The 23101-nt window shown below is 44.3% G+C and overlaps 1 protein-coding gene across 1 annotated transcript; it reads right to left on the reverse strand.

The window, feature by feature from the left end:
• Positions 1-13161: 13161 nt before the first annotated feature.
• Positions 13162-18348, reverse strand: LOC126500604 (mannose-binding protein A-like). Its single transcript, XM_050140618.1, has 5 exons — positions 18208-18348; positions 16658-16809; positions 16155-16271; positions 14610-14684; positions 13162-13618 (listed from the first exon to the last, which is right to left on the reverse strand). The coding sequence occupies exons 2-5, from the start codon at positions 16803-16805 to the stop codon at positions 13245-13247; spliced, it is 714 nt and encodes a 237-aa protein (XP_049996575.1). The 5' UTR covers positions 16806-16809; positions 18208-18348; the 3' UTR covers positions 13162-13244.
• Positions 18349-23101: the final 4753 nt, after the last annotated feature.

A 23101-nucleotide genomic window follows, 5' to 3' on the forward strand; every position in this document is an offset into this window, starting at 1 on the left:
AGGCCAAAGGCAGGGTTATCACAGAGCACAAATCTCAGAGTAATGTGCATGGATGTCTTCCCATGCTGAAAAACTCTTAGGAGAAAGAGAGACCACCCTGTTTTCCCCATTGTAGGGGATAAAAGTCCATCTCTATGACCTGCCACAGAATGTGATGCCTTCTTCTTGGCCCTGAGGCTTTTTTAATCTTCAGATGTGTTTGGCTTGACTAACAGCATCCTCTCTAAACTTTCTTCTTTGGACATTCTCCACTCTTGTCTGAGGTTCCTGGTGTCCCAGCTGCTCCTGATTGCTTTGTCTTACATACCTATTGTTCTCCTTCACCATCTATTAAGTACACACAGGCCCTAGTTCTATTCTCATTCACTCCAGCATGAGATCACCCTGGCTTCTGGCTTCATTTTCCATCTGTAGGCCATTTCTGGTCAGGATTTCTTTTTGATGCCCCCAAACTAAAAAGTGGTAGGCTAGAGACCTCTAGCTGCCTGAAAACCTAGCAAATTGACCAGGCAGGAAAGGTCTGTTCCCCTACCCGATGTCATGGCTACACCTAGGATAATGTTCCTCAAAAGCCCTATCAGTGGGGCTGAGAAAGACCTCTGCACCATTGTAATCTCATCTGGAATCTCGGGGAGGTAGGAGCAGAGGGCCTAGCCATGCTCAAAGTCATCTAAGGCTTCTGTTGCCAGACATTCCCAGGGTATTCTATGCCTTCCACTTCAAAGACAACCTAGTTAATATTCCTTATCCATTTTAAAGTTTATTTTAATTATATGTATGTAAATGTTTTACTGGAATGCACGCATGTGACCCTGTACACGCCTCTTGGTTCTCTAGAACTGGGATTGTGGATGGTTGTGATGCATACATATAGATGCTGAGAATTGAACCCAGATCCTCTGCAAAAGCAACAATTGCTGTTAACTGCTGAGCAATCTCTCCAGCCCCATCCTTTTTATCTTTCAAATGTGGAAGTGAGGCCCAGGGAAGGGAGGGGACTCAGACAAGGATGACTTGGGATGGTAGGGTTGGTGGGTCATGAACAAATTTTTCTTGACCTCAAAGCTAACAATTCTATGCATTTGGTTGCTTTTGACTCAATCTTCTAAAATTTATTTTAATTATACCTGTGTTCAAGAAATGGGAAGGAGATCTGGATGGACCACAGGCCCTTAAAAATAACCCCTCTCTAGTCAGGAAGCCTCACTTCTCCTGTACTAGAGACCGGAGGAAATTGTTCTTTCTGTATAATCTCTCCGTCTCAAACCGAACCCCTCTTCCAAGAAGTCCCTTGGCACGACTTGTAGATAAGATATTATGTTTTATGAGAAAAGCCCCACACTTTCAGACAATGGGAAACCAACCCCCAATTGAGATTCTTTTTTCCTTGTTCCTGGGAAAGAAAATTCCCAGCACCTTCTGAAAAACCGGTCAGTTGCACAATAAAGAACAAACAGTTCATGGCAAAGACCACACCTGGGCACACAGGTGGAGGGCGCTGAGAGAGGCTCCTTTAACAGACAGGATCAGGAAGCAACTGGATCCTGTTTAAGGCAAAGTGGAACCTTTCCTATAAATAGACAGCTTCAAGTATGCGTAAGAAGCGTGGGGGAACAGGTGGGGCTGAGCTGTCCCCCTGGGCCCTTCATTCATCCACGTCCCTCTTGCACACACCTTCATGCTTCCTGTCTCGAGAGTGGTGGTTCTCAACCTGTAGGCACGACCTCTTGGGGTCCCCTTTCAGATATTTACATTATGATTCATTGCATAACAACATCACAGTTAATGAAGTAACAACAAAATGTGATTGGGGGATCACCACACCGTGAGGAACTGCATGACAGGGTTGCAGCATTAGGAAGGTTGAGAACCACTGTTCTAGACTGTTCAAGGACGGGAAACAGAGATAGACACAGATCACAGGTTAAAAAAAAAATCATTGACCCACTACCAGTCCAAACCTCTTAGGGAGACGTCTGCTTATCTCTGATGCCCATCCCGGTACTAGCAGCTAAATTTGGAGGGCTAGAACCACACAGAACAATACTGCCACTGAGATTCCATTAAGATCATGACAGCCTTGGGAGAGCCTCTCAAAGGAACTATTGCCTACCCAAATAATGATTCCAAATCTCTTTCTTTTTCTAAATGTATGTTTATGTGTATGAGTGTTTTGCCTGCATGAATACATCTGTGTATCACATATGTGGCTGGTGCCAGCAGAAGCCAGAAGAGGGTGGCCAGAATTCCCTAGAACTGGAGTTACAGATGGTTGTGAGTTATCATGTGGGTGCTTGGAATTGAACCCAGGAACTCTGGAAGAGCAGCCAATGCTCCTGACCACTGAGCCATCTCTCCAGCCCTCCCCAGCTCACTTCCTCAAAATAGGAAGGAAAGAACAACAGAACTCTCCAAAGAGAAAAACAATCTCCTATCATGCTGAAGGTCTAGGATGTTGATACCCCAACCCCTTTCAGAGGCTGTAGACCCAGACTGTTTAAGAGAGGACTGAAGCAAATATTTCAGAAGTTCAAATTTTACGTTTTAGAGTACCAAGACACCCCCTGCTCAACACACAGGTAAAGGCCAAAGTGGTTTAAAAATCATTCATCTTATCCTCAAGCATTTGAACCAAGGTCCCTTTGTAATTAGCATAAACAAGAGGTGGAGCTGGGATTAGGTGACTCTTAAACTCTTAGGACATAGGATAATCTACATACACACTGCCACCTGGATCAAGAGAGCCGCTGGCATCCCTTCATACACGTCTGCAGTGGGGTCTTCCACAGCAGATGCCTTGGGAAGCCCTAATTAGTTTAATAATATTTTATTTTTAAAATGTTCATTTATTTCTTTTCCTTATTTAATTTTTTTGAAACAGACTCTTTCTATGCAGCTCAAGTGGGCCCCAAACTCTCCATTCTCTTACCCTCAACTTGTGGAGTCTGGGATCCCAGGTGTATGTCACCATGTCCAGCTAGCTTAATGTTTGTTCTCAAGACTCCTCCTACTTCCTGTTCTTCCTGTCACTAAATCAGCCCACATCCCATAATGCACAGCCTGAGAGGAGCCCTCTGATGTTTTCCTTCTCTCGGATCCTGTTTTTGCTCTGCATCCTTTTGACACACACCACTGATAATTGAATTACTTGTTGGGGGGAATTCTCAACCCGTCTCACTGTCTGGAAATTCTCCTGATTCAAGTTCAAGGGCGTTTTTGATACACAAAACAACACCACCCTGTAAACCCTTCCCATCAAGGGGAAAAAAATGTTAGTTGAGATATCAAATGCTTATTCAGAACTGGATGGGTACAAAGATGGAAAGACTTGATTGGGTGCCTGCTCTTGGGTCCCTAAAGAGACAGCATAGTAATCTCTAGGCCTGAATTGCAGCAGCAGTCAATAGAGGTGCTTGGCAGTGGATTTAGACTGAATAGATGATCTGAGGGCTCTTAGCCAGGACCAGAGAGGGGAGCCATCTGCTTGTGTTATTGCCGAGCTGCTCAGAGATCAGGGCATGCCATTGCCACGGGGCCTCATCCGTGACTGCCAGGCTTCTGTGAGGACTCTCACAGTAGTTTTTCTGGGTTTCTCTGTTTCAGAGAGAACCCTTATGAAAAGACATAAACCTCTGGCATATGTCACTTACAGATGGTCAGAACGAGATTTGTACCTATTTCTCTCATGCCCTCTATTTTGTGACCACGTGATCGTGAAAGGATTAGTGGACATGAGGTTGTACATTCGAGCATTCTGGAACCTTACACACTTGTGTGGGAAGTAGCCACCTTGAGGATCAGCTGGCTCCACTTGAACTATGAGTGAGAACTGGGATCCATAAGTAGACATTTTTCTGATATTAATATATTTGATCTACATTCACTTAGGAGTTCGTAGGCTGTCACCCTGCTTGTCTGAACCGCCTTTGTGTCACAGAGGGACTTGCCCAAGTGAAGTGGTCCCTACTCTATTTGTTCAGTAAGAAGAGTAAATGCAATGAATGATCAAGGGAACCAAGGGAACAAGACCCTTAGTTCCTGCTTAAAAGGACCAAGTGGAGTATTTTCAAGATGTCGCCAGTCCCTTTGATCTAAAGTAAGAGAGCAGTGACATCACCGCTCTTTCTTCTGCCTATTTATTTCCCTTAGCACTTCAAGGACGAGTGGCAGGGCTTAGGCCAGGGCTGAAATGTCAGGAGGAGGTAACTTCAGGAAGCAGATACCGTCTGGGACCAGAGGGCTGGTTGGGCTATGGGGCAAAGCAGGGAGGAGACAAAAGTGGGTGGCAGGCTTGGAGCAAGCCTGACCCCCTAGCTGGGGAGAGGCTACAAGAGCAGAATGAGGAAGAGAGGGGTTCCTGAATTCTTTGAAAGTTCTAGAAACTCAACACCTTTCCTAGGCAGAAAAGGTGACTTAGGGCAGGAGAATCTCCTGAAATGACTCCAGTGCTCTTAGGAAAGAAAGACAGCTAGCCAAGTGGGGGAAATTACACGAAATGGTCTAATTTGGTAGGATTTGGCACATTTTATGTTAAAGGGGTTTTTTGTAAAACTAGCATAATAAAATATACACTAAACAGCATATGAATAGATATAGATAGAATAGTAAAAAAAGAATAGTCTAAAATTGAAACGGTTCAGATACCATATACATCTGATTAAAAATAAGGGGGGATACCAAAATGACTTGTCAATTAATACTGTTCCGTTAAATGACCAAGCACTTAGGGGGGAAATAAGTTTTTTATTTACATATAAAAATAAAAGCCAGGCCTGGTAATGCAGTGGTAGAATGATTGATTTCCTGGGATATATGAGTTCCTGGGCCCTACATCCAACATAGCAATAGATAGATAGATAGATAGATAGATAGATAGATAGATAGATAGATAGATAGATAGATTAAAATTAAAAGTAAATTAGAAGATATGAGTATAGCATCTTTGGAGAATAAATAGCTATTTAAAAAACACTGCTGGAAATGTGCCTACCCTCTCTGAGGAGTGGATGGGGTGGGGTGGGAGGGAAGGTGGAGGAGATAAGAGGAGGGCAGGGAGTGGGAACTAGGGTTGGTACATAAAATGAAAAAAAGGTAGTTTGTTTTCTTTTTTAAAAAAAAATTATTTAAAAAAATCACAAAAAAGCACTGCTAGAGAGGAAGACTTGGAGTGATAATGCTGGCGTGTGTCTACATGAAAAATGAACAAAACTGATGAGGAATAATGCATGATATCAATTAAAAGAAGAGGGCTGGTACTGTACAGGTAGCTCAGTTGTCAAACACACTGACTGCTCTTCCAGAGGACCCAGGTTCAATCCCCAACGCCCACTGTATGGGAATTACCAACTATAACTCCGTTTCTAGGGGATCTGGCCCCTTTTCTGTCCTCTAATGGCACTATGCAAACATGTGGTACACAGACAGACATTGTAAGCAAGACACCCATAGATATAAAATAAATAAGCAAACAGACAAATGAAAATAAGTTTTTAAAAAGGGTGATGGTGTGTTGACAATGCACATAACAATAAATCAATGTGAAAATGATAAACCATGAAGCAGGAAAAATGAAATTTATCAGCATTCATTGTCCCTGGAACATGGGGAAGAGCACAATGTTAGTAACAACTGTCAACAAAAACCAGTCTCCCCAAGTCTTTGGAGATTCTAAAAAGTAAAACTAAAAAGTAAAGCACAGATTCAGGGACAGCTATGCACAGTGGCTCTGACCTGTACAATCACCATTCGGCAGGCTGAGGCAGGAGGATTGCTGCAAGTTCAAGACGAACATGGGTTAAATAGAAAGACCTTTTCTCAATAAAACAAAATACAAAATAAATGCTCATCTTGTGTGATGTGGTGGTGGTGGTGGTGTGTGTGTGTGTGTGTAAAAGTACAATTGCCTGGGTGCATGAACATGGAGTCAGTACTCTAAATTATACGTTGCCCTTATTGCTTTCCACTTTATTGCATAAAGACCGAGTGCTTCAAAGAACCTGATCTCTCCATCTTAGCAAGACTGGCTGGCCAATGATACCCCAGGATCTGTCTGCCTCCTCCTTCCCAGCCTTGGGGTTGCAGACAAACATCACACTAGGCTTTCTCTATGGACGTTGGGAGTCTGAACACAGGTCCTTGTGATTGCATAGCAAGTCCTTTACCTACTGAGATTATTTTTTTAAGGTAGTGTCTCACTCTGTTTTCTAAACTGGCCTCGAGTTTGCTGTGCAAACCAGCCTGGTCTTGAATTTACGTCAGTCTTCCAAGCCATGCCTCCCAAATCCTAGAATTACAGATGTGCGCTATCATGTCTCATTAGTGTTCATCTTTCTAAAACAAGTTTCAGGCTTGGTGTGGCCATACCCTTCTGTCTGTAACCCCAGCACTTGAGAGAAAGAAGCAGAAGTAGACACCCAGTGTCGTCTTTGTTATATAGAGTCGAAGGTCAGCATGCACCAAGGTTTTAAGCTCAGACCAATAGACACATCTTGTCTCTAAACGGCCAACTGAACAAACAGTAATTGCAAAACTCCCAAAAGTGAAAATGGAAGACAGAAACACAGTTTTGAAATAATAAAAAGAAATAAATATTCAAGTTGATTAAATGGAAAGCCAGCAAAAACAATAGAAAAAATGAATTTACTAAGAGGCCAGAATTTTTTGAGGGTTTCTCTGCATAGCCCTGGCTATCCTAGAACTCACTCTGTAGATCAGGCTGGCTTCAATCAAAGTCAAGATCTCCCTGCCTCTGCCTCCTGGATGCTGAAAATAAAGGCATGTGCCACCACACCTAGCTAGGGTCAGACTTTTTAAGAATTATGTTTAGAAGATTAAAATCCTTATAAATCTATAAAAAAATTCACCAACCTAGTAAGATGCTTGTTGAATTATAATGAAATTATGGCCCCATAGACACACCAAAAGTTAAACATATTATTAGCAAAGCAGTGGTGGTGCACACCTCTAATCTCAGCACTCGGGAGGCAGAGGCAGGCGGATCTCTATGAGTTCAAGAACAGCCTAGTCTACAAGAGCTAGTTCCAGGATAGGTTCCAAAGCTACAGAGAAACCCTGTCTTGAAAAAAATCACCAATTGAAAATGCATTTATTTAAAACTCCTAGTCTATGGAGCATCGTGGCATAATAATGATATTTATTACTATTATTATTATTTATTTTGTAATGAGATGTGAAAACACAATGCCCCCAAATATGTTAGTCCCACTTGTGATCTTAAGGGTTCATTGACAACTAAAGCTCACTGGTGCTTCCCAGCGTCTTGAGAGAGAAACACACCAGAGTAGTTCTATCCAGGGAAAGTCTGCATCTCAAATATGATTTTTGCACTGTTATAATGTTGAAAGTTAGAAGTCAAACCATTTAAATTCAAGGACCATTTGAAGTAGCAACAAGACAGTGCAGATATTCTAGAGGCCCGCCAGGACTCCAAGAGGCAAGGATGAAAGGATCTTGGTTGTCATTCTTCCCCACTCTTCTTTGCTTTTTTCCTCTGGCCTGAGCTCACATTCTCTACCTCTTGCCCAGAAGTTCTTGGTGGTTTACAGTTCTGTGAAATGCTGTGTTTTCTCTGTGTAGAACTGAGCCTGCGTCCTTTCACAGGTGCCAACATGAAGCCAGGACAAAGATACTCAGCTCCCCATCTATTTTCTGGCAACTCAACTGGTAGAAGGACCATAAGATTTCATAAGAGGTCCCTGAAAGTATCTTCCCAGGGTTCACTAATTAAGCCCAAGGTGACCTCCTTCATTAACCCCCTCCGTTCTCTGGAGAATAGCAGTGCCCTTTTGAGCAACCATGGGCACAGGTACGCCCATATCCTTCACATCGTCAGTAATGGGCAAAGCTGACTAAGCAATGGCAGTGTCTGACTCCACTTCAAAACTCTCCTTTCCCTTTGCAAAGCTGAAATACATACCACTTCTCTTTTCAAATTATAAAATGAAGTTAATTTCTAATTTTAATAAATAATGTACCCATGTTAGCCACCGAACAGAGGAAGACCTGATTCCTGATTCTTGTATTTTATCCAAGTACTAGGGCACAGAAATAGCTGTGAAAGGCTTACATATGAGAAATGCGCAAGGGTCATAGTTCACATGCTTCTCCGTCATATCCTGGGTGGCCACACATGATTGCATTGTGTCAGTGAGAAGAGGCACATGCAAGAGGGTGACCAAAAAACCTCATAGTGTCTGTCAGCATAGGTGACATGGATTGGCAGGGTGGGCACAGTGATTTCTGCACAGTTTGGCATTTAATTCTGGCAATACATTTTTGATGATTATAGCCATAGATTCTTACGGGAACAGCTGGGCATTTCGTGGGCACTGGGTGGAACTGGACCATGAGATCTTTTCTTCATGGCTACCTGGGCTTCTTCATAATTATTACAGCATTAAATGACTTCCAGGGTCTCAGCCAGGCAGTGTAGGAAGTGGCTAGTTACTGTGTCTGTCATTGACAAGGGTTAGGAATGGGATAGATGTGCTGATGTCCACCATCCTTGGTTTAAGAGGACACCACTCAGCAGTCAGGGAGACATTTATCAAGAGAAATGGCCTTGAATTTCATTGGTGAGACTAGTAAAGACACTGTCTAGAACCTCTGAAAGAATCTTAGGGCTTCCTCATGTTGGGCTACAGGACCAAAAGCAAGGACAATGCTGAAGTCCCTAGCTTCAGCTGGTGCCACAACAAGACTCTTTTCTTGTGAGGTATGGAAGATCTAACCACCGTCCCCTGTGCACTGGCCCTCTGCCTATGGGTCCCCACAGGCTGTGTAGAGAGTCCTTAGTTACAGGTCCCTGGTGGAACATCCCCTCACTGTTGAGATTGTTTGGAGTCTCTGCAAATGTCACAAGTAAATGATTTGTTGATTCCCCAGAAAGAACCTGTTCCAAAGAAAAGTCCACAGTTTTTCCCTGCTGTTGCGGAACAAGGGAAAAAGGCACTCCACTCAATCCAGAAAACCACACCGCAGCAATGACATCTTGTCTTGAGGAAATATGAAGTCACCAGCATGTAAATATGTGGGCAGGAAAGAGAGTGAAGGTGGCATAGGCATCCTTCTCTAAAAATTTGAAATGGAGCAGGCACTAATGGAAGGAATGGGGTATTCTTGCAGAGCCTTGGCACCCTGAGGATATATGGTCATCTATCTATACGAGACATCTATAGATGTCTGCCTGTGGCCTGAAAGGTAGACACGCGATCTAAGTGGGTGCAGCAACCAGGAAAGCAGAGACAAAGCAACAGGACCACCCCCAAGTTGCAAGCAAGAAGCAACGGGAGGGAGCTAAGGCTCTCCTGAGACCCCACTCCCACAACCCACCCACCATCGGCTTGTGAGACTGAGTGTGCTCGCCCTGCCTACAAGACAACCAGCAGAGGGCAGCACGAAGTCACTGGTGACTAGGCTAGGGAATTCTAGGCTACCCGGGAATGTAATCTATGCCCATAGCCATCTTCCCAAATGAGCTTACTTTACTGCTTTTCTGGAATCCAGACTGGCCCCAAGTTAATCTCTGAAGATTAATTGGATCTCACTCTTGGGGGTGAATTCATTAATTCACTTATCTGTTGATTCATGAATCCATTTGTCAGCCATCAATTGAACTTGTAAGTGGCTCCCACCTTTTTCTACATACTAGTCTGCTGAGGTGAGCGGTGTAGCTTTGGAAAGCTCACCGAGGCAGGGCCACTGCTAGTCTTGCATTACTTGCAAGCAAATGTTGTCGTAATTGCTTCACTAACAACAGCTTATCTGTCCCTGGTGACAATCTTATGAATTATGCACAAGTGTTATTCCAACTTCACCAAAAAGAGCACAAAAGCACAGAGACTGTACGTGACCTAAAAAGGGTCACACAGCTGCAACACTGTAGTCAGAGTTTGAACCCATCCTTACTTCTAATGACATTGTCACACTGTTGTAACTTAAACCAAATAAATGGCCAAACTGACACCAAATATCTACAGTTGTTGAGAGGAAAATACAAAAATGGAAAAGACCTTAAGGCTGGAGTTGGGGCCACCTCAGCATCACTGGCCAGATGAATTGAATGAAGGCAATACTGGCAAGATTTAAGATTCACACAAGATTCTACTACTAGAAGTGAGTGTCTACTAGACAGTCACTTCTGATTCCATGGCTTTCTAGACACACATGGTCATTTGTAGGTAGTTTGTACAAGACCAACATGAATACTCTTCACCCAGAGCCTTTGGAACATTCCAAAAAGAAGGGGATGCAGGGAGAGGCCTGGACACGGATGGAAGAGGGCTGGAATGAATTCTGGCAACAATTCGTTGGTGTAAGGAGTTCAAGGTTTTGGGTCTGTTGATTGTCATACAGACACATGACATATAATTCCATATGTCCATAAATATGTATAACAGCCTGAACCTGGTCACACAAGTGCTTACTGGAGCCTCATGAACCCAGCACCATCCACGTTCTGACAGCTCAGCAAAGCTCTTCCGATCTTAGCCCTATTCTGTAAAGTCACAGAGGTAGTAAGAGCTAGGGGTGTGTCAAGATGGGTTTGGAGCTGCGCTGGTTGTAGGCTGGGGTGGGTTGGGAAAAACTGTTGCTGGACAGATTCTATAAATAAAACAGGACCTTTTTACATTATGAGGGACCTCCAAAGAATGAAGAAATTCTGCCTCCTGGCATGGGTGAGAGGTGTACACAAGCTACCAGGGTGACCGTTTTTTCTTGGATCAGTCATTTCCAAACTTTGCCAAACGTCTAGAACATTAGGGAAGTTCACCAAGCCAAAAGACTTTTAAGATTTTTAACAGGGCCCAACAGAGGGCCAGAGTCCTCAGACAATGTAATGGTTCTAGTCAATTCTGCCAGTCACTGCTCTGAAGAGTCACATGAAGTGCACAAACTTGTGGGCCACCAGGACAAGACAGGCAAAGCCACATGCTGCCAGTGGCTAACTTAGCCCAACGTTGGTGCTTAGTTTGTAAATGTCTACCTGAATTCCATTTCTTTTCAATGCAGTGACTGTATCTGCCAGGACCACACTGGTTCTGGCTTATGGACTTTTGCCCTACACAGGTCATTGCTTCCCAATTGATCTCTTGTCAGATGTAACTCTCATTTTCCCAGCAATCCACCAGCCACTCGGGGTTACCAGGGTAACATCTCTTGATAAAACCCACTTCCCAGCATCTGTAGCCTGGGCCGCAGATGACAGCTGATCCTTTCCTGGCTAATGGTGTGGGGGGGAACCCCAATTCCTGGCAATTAGGAAAGGACAGATTGTTTACCCAATAGTGAGCAAACAGGTCAGAGGCTCAGCAAGTTGATCTGTAGCCCAACGCGTGGGCCCTGGTGCTGGTTGACCTCTGACAGCCACAGAGAAAGGAGTTTTCTTGGACCCAGTCAGGAAGGAGGTTATCTGGCGTAAGCTGAAACTTTATGTCCCCACCTCTGGCTGGAACACAGCTAGAAGTGTCAGCAGCAAATATTAGAAAGACCAGAGAAAGACTGTCCTACTGAGCAGGCTCTTTCCGTTCTATCAAGCCAAATGTGGACTGGAACCTGGACCTGGAGTATCCCAATCTTTTAGTGCCTGTTTCTCCTTTGTCATGGGAAGCAAACCAAACCATGCCGCCAATGGCTGTGTCTGCATTTCTGTGGAAGGAAACTGACTCACAGACATAATTCAAACCCCAAGTTCCCATTTCCTAGATAATATGCACTTGTGATTCTAGCATATTCTGCCACATTAGGTGCTTCTGAATCTTAAGCAGTCCCCAGTGCCTGTGATTAGACATCTGTTCTGTTCTACATCATCAGGGCTTATAGTCTGAAGGAATTTCAGGAATTTGACAGTTTAGGTGTGATAAAAACCAAGGCACATGGTCCTGGCACCTGCTTGGCCCGGTGCCTTCTGTAGGTCCCAACCAAGTTCCCACAGCTGCTGAAAAGGAGCCCATCCTGACATTGACCGCCCAGCAGTCAACTTATCCATCCGTTTGGGAATGTTTGCTGTTCCTTTGAACAAACATCGATCAATCACTGAGCACTTAATGACTATGGAGTGCTTTTCCTGGTAATTCAGAGACCAAGAAAAATAAAATAGAAATGGATGTGAGCAAAAGCTTCTCACTAAGTGAGAACGACTCTTGGCTCGTTCGTGAAATGGTTTCTGATCGCATTTGTGAATGGCAAGCAGCAAGAGCCAGCACCCACCTTCTTCTGGCTCACTGCACTTTGCTACTGAATCTCAGTTCCACCTACCCTTAGACAGCTGGAAAGCAAAAGTTCCGTGGTCACGTTGAATAGCTTGAAAACCTTGGACTGCTCAAGAAGGAGGTCCAGCGGCTGACTGCTGATGTGGCATCATTTGGTGCTTAGGACAAGGAGCTAACTATAGGGTTTTTCCTCCCTGTGCACTGACAGTGGGCTTACTGATCCCTAATGAGCAGTGAAGAGAAGGGATGCTGGGCAGTGGGGACCAACATTGATGACATGGCTGCCACTTGAATGGCCATGCCTCCTTCCACATTGCTGGCACACAGTATCAAACCAGTCCCATACAGTGATGCTGCAGTTCACTCTCTGGGAGCAGTGAGTAAAGAGAGGATGCAGCCACTTGACGTGGGGTTCTCAGGACTGCTATCGGTTACTCATGTAGAATATTGCCCTCTGTTATGGTCGTGTAAACAAAGCTTGCCTGGAGCAGTCCATGAACCCTAAAAGCAACAATCCTGTCACAGAAAGCACCTAGCTAGCATATACCTGGGGGTGTAGTAAGAATCCAAAAGCGTTAACTCTCTTCCACCCTCCACCAAATATAGCTCCCTGTGAAGAAACTCAAGATGCAAGAACACCTTATAGACAGGGGGTGGCTTCGAACAGGCATGTTTGGCACCACTTGGCACCAATTCATGAAGAGAAGGAATTGGGTGTTCTGACAGCTGAGATCAGCTGCCACTCTGACACAGGTATTGTCCACCTTTGGTCCTTCAATGTGAAAATAAGAGACTCACTGTGCCCCTACCAAAAGAGATGTGACTCACTCTCTGCTTGTCTGGATCCTGGTGCCTCGTGGTCAGCTTCTTATATCCGCAGGCCACAATCAAATACATCCACTCCCCTGAAATGAATCCCCTAACACGAAGCTTGAGAAACCAGTACTGAATTTTCTTTGGAAGCAACTGAGAGTCCAGAGAGGAGACAAAGAGAAGATGGAGGCACCAGCTTCCTCAGGCTGGGAACTCGCAGACAGCAATGAAAGAAGAATGACAGGAAATGTCATTCCAGACCCCATCGTCTACAATGATGACACAGTCCTCCCCAGAGCCATGGTCATTGGGCTCGTTCTTTTTCCAGTTGCTGTAGGTGAGCCTTCCCCCTGTCACGTACATGAATTGACCTTCAGTCACCTCGTCTGTGATGCCTATGAAGGCGTTGCCTTTGGCCACTTCATGGATGGCCTTGTTCTCCTCAGCGTTCCTGGGAATAGCCACAGTGCCTCGGAGCCCGGCGCACAGAGCCTTCACTTTGGAAAAGGGCATAGTTTCATAGTTGGTCACGAAGAACTTCTTCCCAGACTTCTTGCCCATTGAGAAGGCGTGCACTGAAATCAGAGCAAATGAGGCTTTACTCAGTGTAGAGTCCAGTCAGGACCTTTTGAAAACGTCCCCTGGGAATTCGAGTCTCAGGTCTGACACTAAGCCATAACCTAGGAAGAGGGTATGACCAGGAACAACTACCAAGCCAAGGAAGGTGTCCACAGCCTTCTGAAAACAGCCTGACCCTCCTGGGATAGCCCACTATTGACATCAATGTCAGTCAGAGCCAGACAGCAGCACAGGTGAGCACAGGGTGGCACATGTGGATTCCACCACCCCATTTGGGCACCAGAATAAAAGAAAGGAACCAATTGTCAGGTAAGAACAGTAAGTGAGGAGCAAACTGCAAAGATGGAAAAAAGAGACTTCCACCCAACCCTTTCTTGCTGCTGTCTGCAAGCTGTATCATATAGAGTGAATTATTATACTTCCTGAAGTATAATAACTTTTAAAAATTATGTGTCTTTGTGTGTGTGTTTTCTCACCCTTCATCTCTCTCTCTCTCTCTCTCTCTCTCTCTCTCTCTCTCTCTCTCTCTCTCTCTGTGTGTGTGTGTGTGTGTGTGTGNCTCTCTCTCTCTCTCTCTCTCTCTCTCTCTCTCTCTCTCTCTGTGTGTGTGTGTGTGTGTGTGTGTGTGTGTGTGTGTGTTTGTGTGTGTGTGTGTGTGCAGACCACAGTGTTTGTGTGAAGGTCAGAGGACAACCTTTGGGAGTTGATTCTCTTGTCCCGCTCTAGGTTCTGGGGACTAGATTCAAATCATCAGACTTATGTGGCATGTGCTTTTCTCCACTGAGCAACCTCCCAGTCCCAAGGCAAGTATAATATAATGGTGAGGAAACTGAATGAAATATTACAAGGAAATATATTACAAGAAAGCAGCAAGCCTTCACAGAACTGTGGTAAAGTAAACGTTCAGAAGGGTTACCTATCTGTCACTCACCCCTCCCTTAGATCCCTCTGTAGGAAAAACACCCTGGGGATTGAGGGAAAACTTACACTTCTTGGTGTGCTCCAGTTCTGATTTCAAGGTCCTTATCTCTGCCTCCAACTGCCGCACCTTTGCCTCAACCTCTACAAGAGCATCAGGAAGAGGGAACTTAGTGACAAAACTTTAACCTGAGACTCAGACATGGGGGCGGGGGGGAGGGGATAAAGAGCTCATAACCTGGACGAAAGCTCAGTAGGCAAAGTGATTACCACGAAAATACAAGGACCTGTTTCATTCCCAGAACCTTTATAAAAGCTAGGCATGGAATCCCAGTGACAGACTGTCACAAACAGGTGGATCTCCGTGGCTCGCTGACCAGCTAGTCTAGCCTACTTGGTAAGTTTCAGGCCTGTGAGAGACCTTGCCTCAAAAAAACATGATGGATTCTATCTTAAGAACAATACCTGAGTTTGACCTCTGGATTCCACCCACATACATGTATACCCCTCACATACCTATTTGCACACACATGAATATGTACATACATCAGTGTTTTTATACAAACGCATGCTAAGGCTAACTAAAAAGTAAGATTATTTTAGAAAAATATGACTGCTAATGAAGCAAATGGGGAAAAAATAATTGCTGCTTTCCCAGGTGTAGGTTAATTACCCTAATGACCTGTTAATGGAGCTCTCCTATTTTCTGTTTAAACGGAGTGCTTAATATTGCAATATTATACTAATTTCTAAAAAAAATACTCATTAGCCTCTGATTTTTCTTTGCAGTTCTTTTTTATTTCTTATCGCCGGTAAATTCTCTCTCTGCTGTTTGTATGTATGTGTTCATGTGTGTGTTGCTATGTATGTGTCTATGTGTAAAGGTCAGAGATCAACCTAGGGTGTCATTCCTCAGGAGCCATCTTTGTTAGAGACAGGCTCTCTAGTTGGTCTAGAGTTTGCAGAGTAGGCCAGACTAGCTGGTTGGCGAGCCCCAGGGATGCGCCTGTCTCTGCCTCCCCAGAGCTGGGATTACAAATGTGAGCCAGAATGAGGGAGATTTTCCCTCTTTTGTTTTCCATATGGGCTCCAGGGGTTGAGTTTAGGTCCTCATGCTTGTATATCATTTTACCAATTGTGGCATCTCCCCACCTTCCAGGTAAACTCTTTAATATGTTCAATTCCTTTGGCAGAGTGATGGACAGATATTAACAGGAGGGCTGCCAGTCTTCTTTCTGTTTGTACCAAATTTTCTTTGTTTCACGCAGAACAGTTATTCTGCTATTCTATTCCTCATTACTGGGGAGTCTGATGAGACAGACCTTTTTCATGCAACTCTTCCGACAGTAGACAGGGGGCGGGGCACATTTCCTCCCACATAGCCTAGAGAACACGCTGGACTTTCATCTGAGGAAATGCTAATGCCATGTCCTAAAGAGAACTGATGGGGATATGGCCCTGGAGGGTACATGGTCCCAATAAGTCCCAAGTGACACTCAGTCACAAAGCAGTATTGAGCCTCTCCTGGGGAGGCATCAGGACCAGAGGCACCTCAACATGGCCTTCTGCTCGTAGGACCCCCATCAAGTTAGTCATGCTGGAGTATTCTCATACCTGCATTGTTTCCAGGATCCCCTTTTTGGCCTTTTGGTCCTGAACTTCCAGGAGCTCCTACATTTCCTGGAGGCCCCATTTTTCCTGGAGGGCCCTGCAAGCCCCTGAGCCCTTGACCTGTTGGGAGATAAAGGCAGCATGACCTGGTGACTCTTCCTCTTTCTCTTTCCCATGTTCAAGCTTTGATTCCTATCAACTCCAGGAAAGAGCCAAAGAGCTAGCTATTGGTCACTCAGAGTAAACAGAGCTCCCAAGTCTGGATATCTGAGGGACAATGCCTCCTCACAGATCCCTGTATGAAAGTGAGACTCAAGAAAGCTGTTAGTTAAGCACAGCTTTTTGATTGGGAATCAGTGACACCATAAAGAGATCATTCTGAAGGGAAGAACACCTGCCATAATGAAAGCCAAGTCTCGCAGGTCCCTGAACTCCATTCGTGGGGACACAGAACAGTTTCCCACTGGAGGGAAAGGTGTAGAAAGCCAGAGTACAGTGCTACATACCTGGTTCTCCCTTCTCCCCTTTCGGTCCATCTCTGCCACAGGCTACGACAGAGCAAGTCTTCAGGGCGTCCTCACAAGTTTGTGACTTTGAAGAGGATATGCCTGCCACACACAGGAGAAGGACAGGTAGCAAAGGAAGCAGGAGCATGGTCCTTAGAGGGGGAAAAAAAGTGAATAAGACAATTTCTGCCACGATTTGGTTCATGGCACTTGCTCTTAGTTATGGCGCTCTACCCCCTGGGCTGAGGACGGCAGATGTGAGGGATGTCACACAGTCTGGCTCTGACCTACTTAATGCAGGTGACACACGAGGCCACTGCAACAAGAGTAAGAGTCAGATCAGGGCTAGAGTCAAGAAGGATGCAAAGGGGCAAGGGCTTGTTCTCCCAAGAAGCCCAAAGTCCCTGCGGTGAAGTGAGGCACACTTCACTGTGCGGCTCTATAGACTGAAAATTATAAACCAGCCATGTTAATGTGCTCTGGCAGGAATGTAGAATGCCCAGCACTCAAGAGACCACGGACCTTTGTCTCTTGTCTCCTCTTCTATTTTACAGGAGTCCCAGGTCCCCTTTTTTCCCCTTCCCCAGGAAGCCTCAAACTAGACTTGGAGAGGGTACATAAGGGCCCACAAAGTCTATTTCTCAGTCAGATATGACCTATATTTCAAATTAAAACTCCTACTTTACATGCTTAGGCCTCACCGACTCTCAAACTTGTGGTTATTTTCCCAACATTTGGTCAGTAGCATGTACAAAGTCTCTGTTTTGTGCCAGGCATTTGCTGGACACAGAACACACTCAAAGTGGCGTTTCCTTGGATCGTGGACCCTTTACACAGGAAAGGTCTCTTGGCTTGAGATCACACCAGAAGGCCATTTCTGCTAGGGAGAGCTCAGGATCCTACAATGCCTACTCACACAGGCCTGGAGGGTGCTCTACATGTTGCTTCTCCCAGCAGAACAATCTGTGCCGTCCAGGTCCCACTCTGAGTCACTGGCCTCTCAGGGCTGTCCCTCTGCTTTGTCCCAGAGTCCTTGATCCTGGATAAACAACCATTGCACCTGCCTTTGCTTAACCTTATCTGTCACTTCCCATAACTGTTGCTTTCTCCAGCACACACCAGAGGTGACCAGATTGAAAACACCTTTGATGATCACATCCTTCTCCATCTTTCCCCTTCAAGATTTTGTAGATATCTTTTAAAGTCCTCTAATCACCCTGGAGAACATCCATGGTTACACATGGATTGTACATGTGGTGACACCTCCTCTCCTTTCTCTTCTATTTTTTCCTTACGAAATGACTGTCCTTTTGTTTGCACACGGTCACATAGATCTAGAAAGAGCACCGATATCCCAGATCTGAAAGAGATACAGGCCTAAACGGTCACATAGATCTAGAAAGAGCATGAATAGCCCAGATCTGAAAGAGATACAGGCCTAAACGGGCCTTCTGACCCCACTAGACCCTTATTGGGACCTTATAAGGTTCAAGCTCAGTGGCCAGACTCCAAACCCAGAACCCCACCACTTTCATCCTGAAAAGACTTACTAGTGTTTCTTTAAGGCGAAGTGTTAGTAGAAGGAAAATTGCCCCTCTAGTCCAGCTTCTGGTAGCTGCTTCCTCGATGCTGGGTGATTAACCTGGTGACCAGGGACCAAGCTAGACTGTCCTTCAACCCCCAGATTAATAAGCAACTATCTTCAAGGATGTTGTAACTGGGCAGCCGTTCACAGATGCTAGTTGTATCTTGGCTCAGTGCTGTGCAGTTCTCTGCCTTAATATTCGAAAATCTTCCTACCACTGTGTTTCCTCTCTGATCTCCACCCATACAGCTTAGACACTCTGATTGTCTAGAACCATAGGTTCTTACCAGGGCTCCATCAAGATATTCTTTTCACAAGAAGCACTCATAAATGTTGAGCTAGACCAACACTTGCAATCAGGTGTACACAGATATGGACGCATGTGTACAGAAGCACATAACTCTTGTCGGTTGCTGTGACTAGTTTGCCCCTCCATTTGTTATTTTGTTTTGTTTAATTTTGTTTTGTGTCATTATTTTATTTTATTAATAACATTTTCCCATTAATTCTACATAACGACCACAGTTTCCCCTCCCTCCTGTCCTCCAAGTCTCCCCTTCGCTTCCCCTCTCCCCTTGCACTCCTCCATCTCCATTAGGAAAGGAGAAGACCTGCCATGTAGTATCTCTGAGACAATTAGCTACCCCTTCATTTGTGCTTCATTTACTGTAGAATTAGATGAGGTCCTGAGTCACTTCCCTTTTTCCTCTTCATTCAGAACATGTATTAAATGTCTCCTTCAGGCATATTTCAGACCTAGGCATAAGAGGAAAGGAATATAGATTTTAAAAATTTCTTTGTTTTTTTTTTTGAGGGGGGGGGTATGAATACTTTGTCTGCATGTATGTATATGCACCTGTGTATGACTAGCCCTGAGGAAGCCAGAAGAGGGCATCAGATAACTTGAAACTGGAGATACACACAATTATGAGCTGCCACATGGGCACCGGAAACCAAACCTATGTCCACTGCAGCCAGTGAGCCATCTCTCCAGCCACGTGAGAAGAAATACGTGTAGATAATAAATTCAGACTGAATGTGGCCAGTGGCACAGCTCTCCTCTCTGCTCAGGCATTCCCTCTATCTTTGAGTGTTGGTTGCTATTTGGATTTCAGCTGAGATATCTCAAGATAATGGGCTTTCCTAAACACTCAATTTTGAATAAATGCTGTGTTGATAAATTTTAATTCTCTGATTTAATTGCAGCTTATTATTTGTCCACATGTAAAATTGATTATTTGGTTGCCTAATTATTGATTACCCCATATCTCTTTTGTTATTGTTGTTTATTTGTTGTTTTTGTTTGTTTGTTTGTTTTGAGACAAGGTCTCTATATAAAGTCCTGGCCATACTAGAGCTCACTATGTAGACCAGGCTGGCTATGAACTCTCTGAGATCCTTTTGTCTCTGCCTACCGTGCACCTTTTAAATTTTTATGAACAAATAGGAGTTTTGTTCTCTTGATGCTGTCTGCCTGAGATAGAAGGACCAACCTCTCCCTGGGGCACAAGGCAGAAGGTAAACATTGCTACAGCATTGTAAATACTGTTAAGGTTATAAACACCACCTTTTAAATAAGCTGAGATATTGGGGAGCAGGATGACCTGATTCCCTAATTGGAAGGCCTTCCCCCCCTGTGGTTGTTTCTTAAGCCAAGTATTATAAGACATAAGACCAGAAGAACTTCCATGATAACAGCATCATCTTTGAACACTATATTCGAGGAGGTTACACAGCAGCCTGCTGCTGAACCACAATTCTGACTCTCAAAGCATAGTCTTAACTATGAATGTTTCAAATGGCTTAGAGTGGCCATTTTTGGATAAGTCTTGCTGATAGCCTATAACCAATTCTTCTCAGACCAGATGGGGACCACTTTCTATGGCAATCCAGTAGAAGGCCTGTGATAGCGTAAATGCAGTCTTTCATTTATATGAAGTACCATTGTGATCGAAATAGATGTAATCCCTTATCTGTATGAGGGATTGTGCTGATTGCTACAAATCCCTTATGCAAATGAAACCTGTTGTTGGTACAAACACATTTGACTAGTTAAGTCAGATTTGTGAGACAACTGGAAAGAACTCTTGTTCATTGCCTCACTGCCTCCCCTACAGTTTCAACAAAGGCTTCAATCCAGTGTTCTTTCCTTGCCTACGTTTCATGTTTGCAATTAATCACTACAGTGTGCTGAGCTGATAACACAGAGGAAGAAGGTGAGGACAGGGATGAAGAAAGCAACAACTGCCACATTGACCATGGTAGCAGCAATCATGACAAGAGGCAACTGAAGCAATCCAGAGAGGAGCTAGGGAAGAGACAACTGAGAGCAGAAACAATGGAGTCAACTAAGTCTGTGAAGAACTGAAGATGAGCAACTGTAGGCCAGGGTCATTGGGAGGGTTTCAATGAACTACCAAGCCTTCATGGCCAAGGGTCTCAGAAACTCTAGATCTGAGAACTGTAATACTAGCTGCTGTCAATGACCTGTATCTGCACTATGATATGAGAAGGTCCAGCCTACTGCCACTTACAGACAGCATCAACACTCAATGCTGTTAGAAACCAAAACTTGAAAATATCTGGTAAGTTCTGGGGCTCTTGATGGTTAAAGCCCAAAATGATAAGTCTCCGGTTTAAGTGCCCAGATCCAAAAGTCTCTTGCTTCTAGAGCCTATAGTAACAGGCTTTTAGCCTTCAAAGTTTGAAGTCTTAAGGCTCTAGTGTTCCAGTCTATATGTTAATTCCTGGGTTGTAACATGAGGGCATGTGGTTCTGTCCTGCCCAGTTCCCACAGTCTTTAGGTCCCAAAGATAATCACACAGAGGTCTCCATAAGTTATAAACTGATTGGCCCATTAGCTCAGGGTTTTTTTTATTAACTCTTGTAACTTTTATTAACCCATTATTCTTATCTATGTTAGCCACATGGCTCAGAACCTTTTTTAGTGAGGCAGGTCACATCCTGCTTCTTCAGTATCTGGACAGGACTGTGAAGGAATAGGCTTCCTCCTTCCCAGAATTCTTCTGTTCTCCTTGCCCCACCTCTACTTCCTATCTGGTCGTCCCACCTATACTTCCTGCCTCACTACTGGCCAATCAGCATTTATTTAAAACATAATTGACAGAATATAGAATTGTTCCACACCACTTCCCCCTGCCCTTTTTGCTACACTAGGTTCTAAGGACTGAGAACTGTCAGCACTGGAATGGCTTTACCTTGCCTGTGCACAGTTCCAACCCAGGCGGAATAAGAAAATCCCAGCTAGCTCAGTGGTAGCCTGCTCACCTGGCAGAGTGCCCGCAAACTGCCAATGCTCAAGAAAGCCCTCTGAAACAGACACACCTCAGCTGCCTGTCCTCAGGTCTGCCACTTCACTGGCAGGCTGACATCTGGATCTACTTCACCAGTGTTGATACTTTTCCTTGGGCAGGAACTACACACAGTTCGCTTGTTGTCCCCAGAGTATAACCCAGGCCTGGACACATAAGAAAGACCCAGTAAGAGAGTGAGGAAAGAATCTTGGCAGCCAACAGTCCAAGGCTTCTTGACTTTGGATTGCCGATCAGGTGGCCCGAGTCCCTGACATAACCTTTCATGCCTGACTTCCTCCAAGCTCACATCCACTCATTGAAACCCTTTATATTACCAAATAACGTGAGAGGTTTGTTTTCTCCAGAATAGAGTGGGCCCGGGTTACTTCCCATGACTTTGTGGTTGGTATTTTGGCTATTCAAGGGTCATTGGTCCATGTTTACTCAAGACGCCATGTCCCCTCTCCACCCCTGCTAGAAGGAGCCTGTCAGGTACCTGGAAGGGCCCCCATTGTTAAGAAGTCACCTCTCAGGGCTGGGTTTTTCCCTGTTGGTACAACCTCTGGGCCCATAGGCTGAGAAGAGAACTGGCATTTACTGAATACATCAAATGGGTAGATCACTCCCAAATGTGGAGGTTTAAAACTAAAAGGTTTACATAAAAACCCACTCTAAATATGCTACAGACTCAGGCAAAGGTGGTTAAAGTCGGAGAGAGAAGGGTATTATAAGCAAAGAAACAAGAAGATCTTGATCTGGCTTGGTATAGAGGCACATACTAGTGACTATCACGCTGGGGAGGCTGAGATAGGAGGCCATCCTGGACTATATAGTCAGTATCCAGCCTGCCTTGGTTACATAGTAAGACCCTATGACAAAAAAAAATAAGTAAAGATAAAAGGGGAATGATTATATTAATGAAAAAAATCAGAAATAGAAATTAAAATGTAACTGCTCATATAAATAAATAAATAAATAGTTGGCAGGCATGACAATGGTAGTTTGACTTCTTATTTCCACTCCTTTGTTTCTTATTATAGAATTTTGTGTTCATTTCATTGCTGAAGTACATTACAGAGGGGTCTACTTGAGCCCCAGGAATAAACATTTAGCCCTTCTGATATTTGACTTGGCTTTATGACTTAGCAAGCTGGAAGGAAGCAGCAGCATCAAGGGTGCTCACAGGCTAAGTGTGACCTATTATGCTTCTTTTCTAGCCCTAGAAAGAATATGTTGCTGGGAGCCACTGCTGGCAGGGGTAACTGCATGACAGAATAAATACTAACTCATCTAGACATTCTGGACCCAGCCTATTCTGTTGAATCCAGAGAAGTTCAACCAATATTTTCAAAGTTCAGCACACTGAAAAAAAAAAACAGCATAAGAAAGAAAAATGAGTGTTCTTGTGAGCATCTGAGATGGTGAATCTTTTATCAACTATTGGCACATTACCAATAACTATAGAAACAGTATGATAAATAGACAAATCAATAAAGAAATGGAATATTATGCTGATTTATGTACAGTTGACAACATAAATTTATG

The sequence above is a fragment of the Alexandromys fortis genome, unplaced genomic scaffold, assembly GCF_014885135.2.
Source record: "Alexandromys fortis isolate MF-2015 unplaced genomic scaffold, M_Fortis_MF-2015_v1.1 scaffold_46, whole genome shotgun sequence".
Lineage (NCBI taxonomy): Eukaryota > Metazoa > Chordata > Mammalia > Rodentia > Cricetidae > Alexandromys > Alexandromys fortis.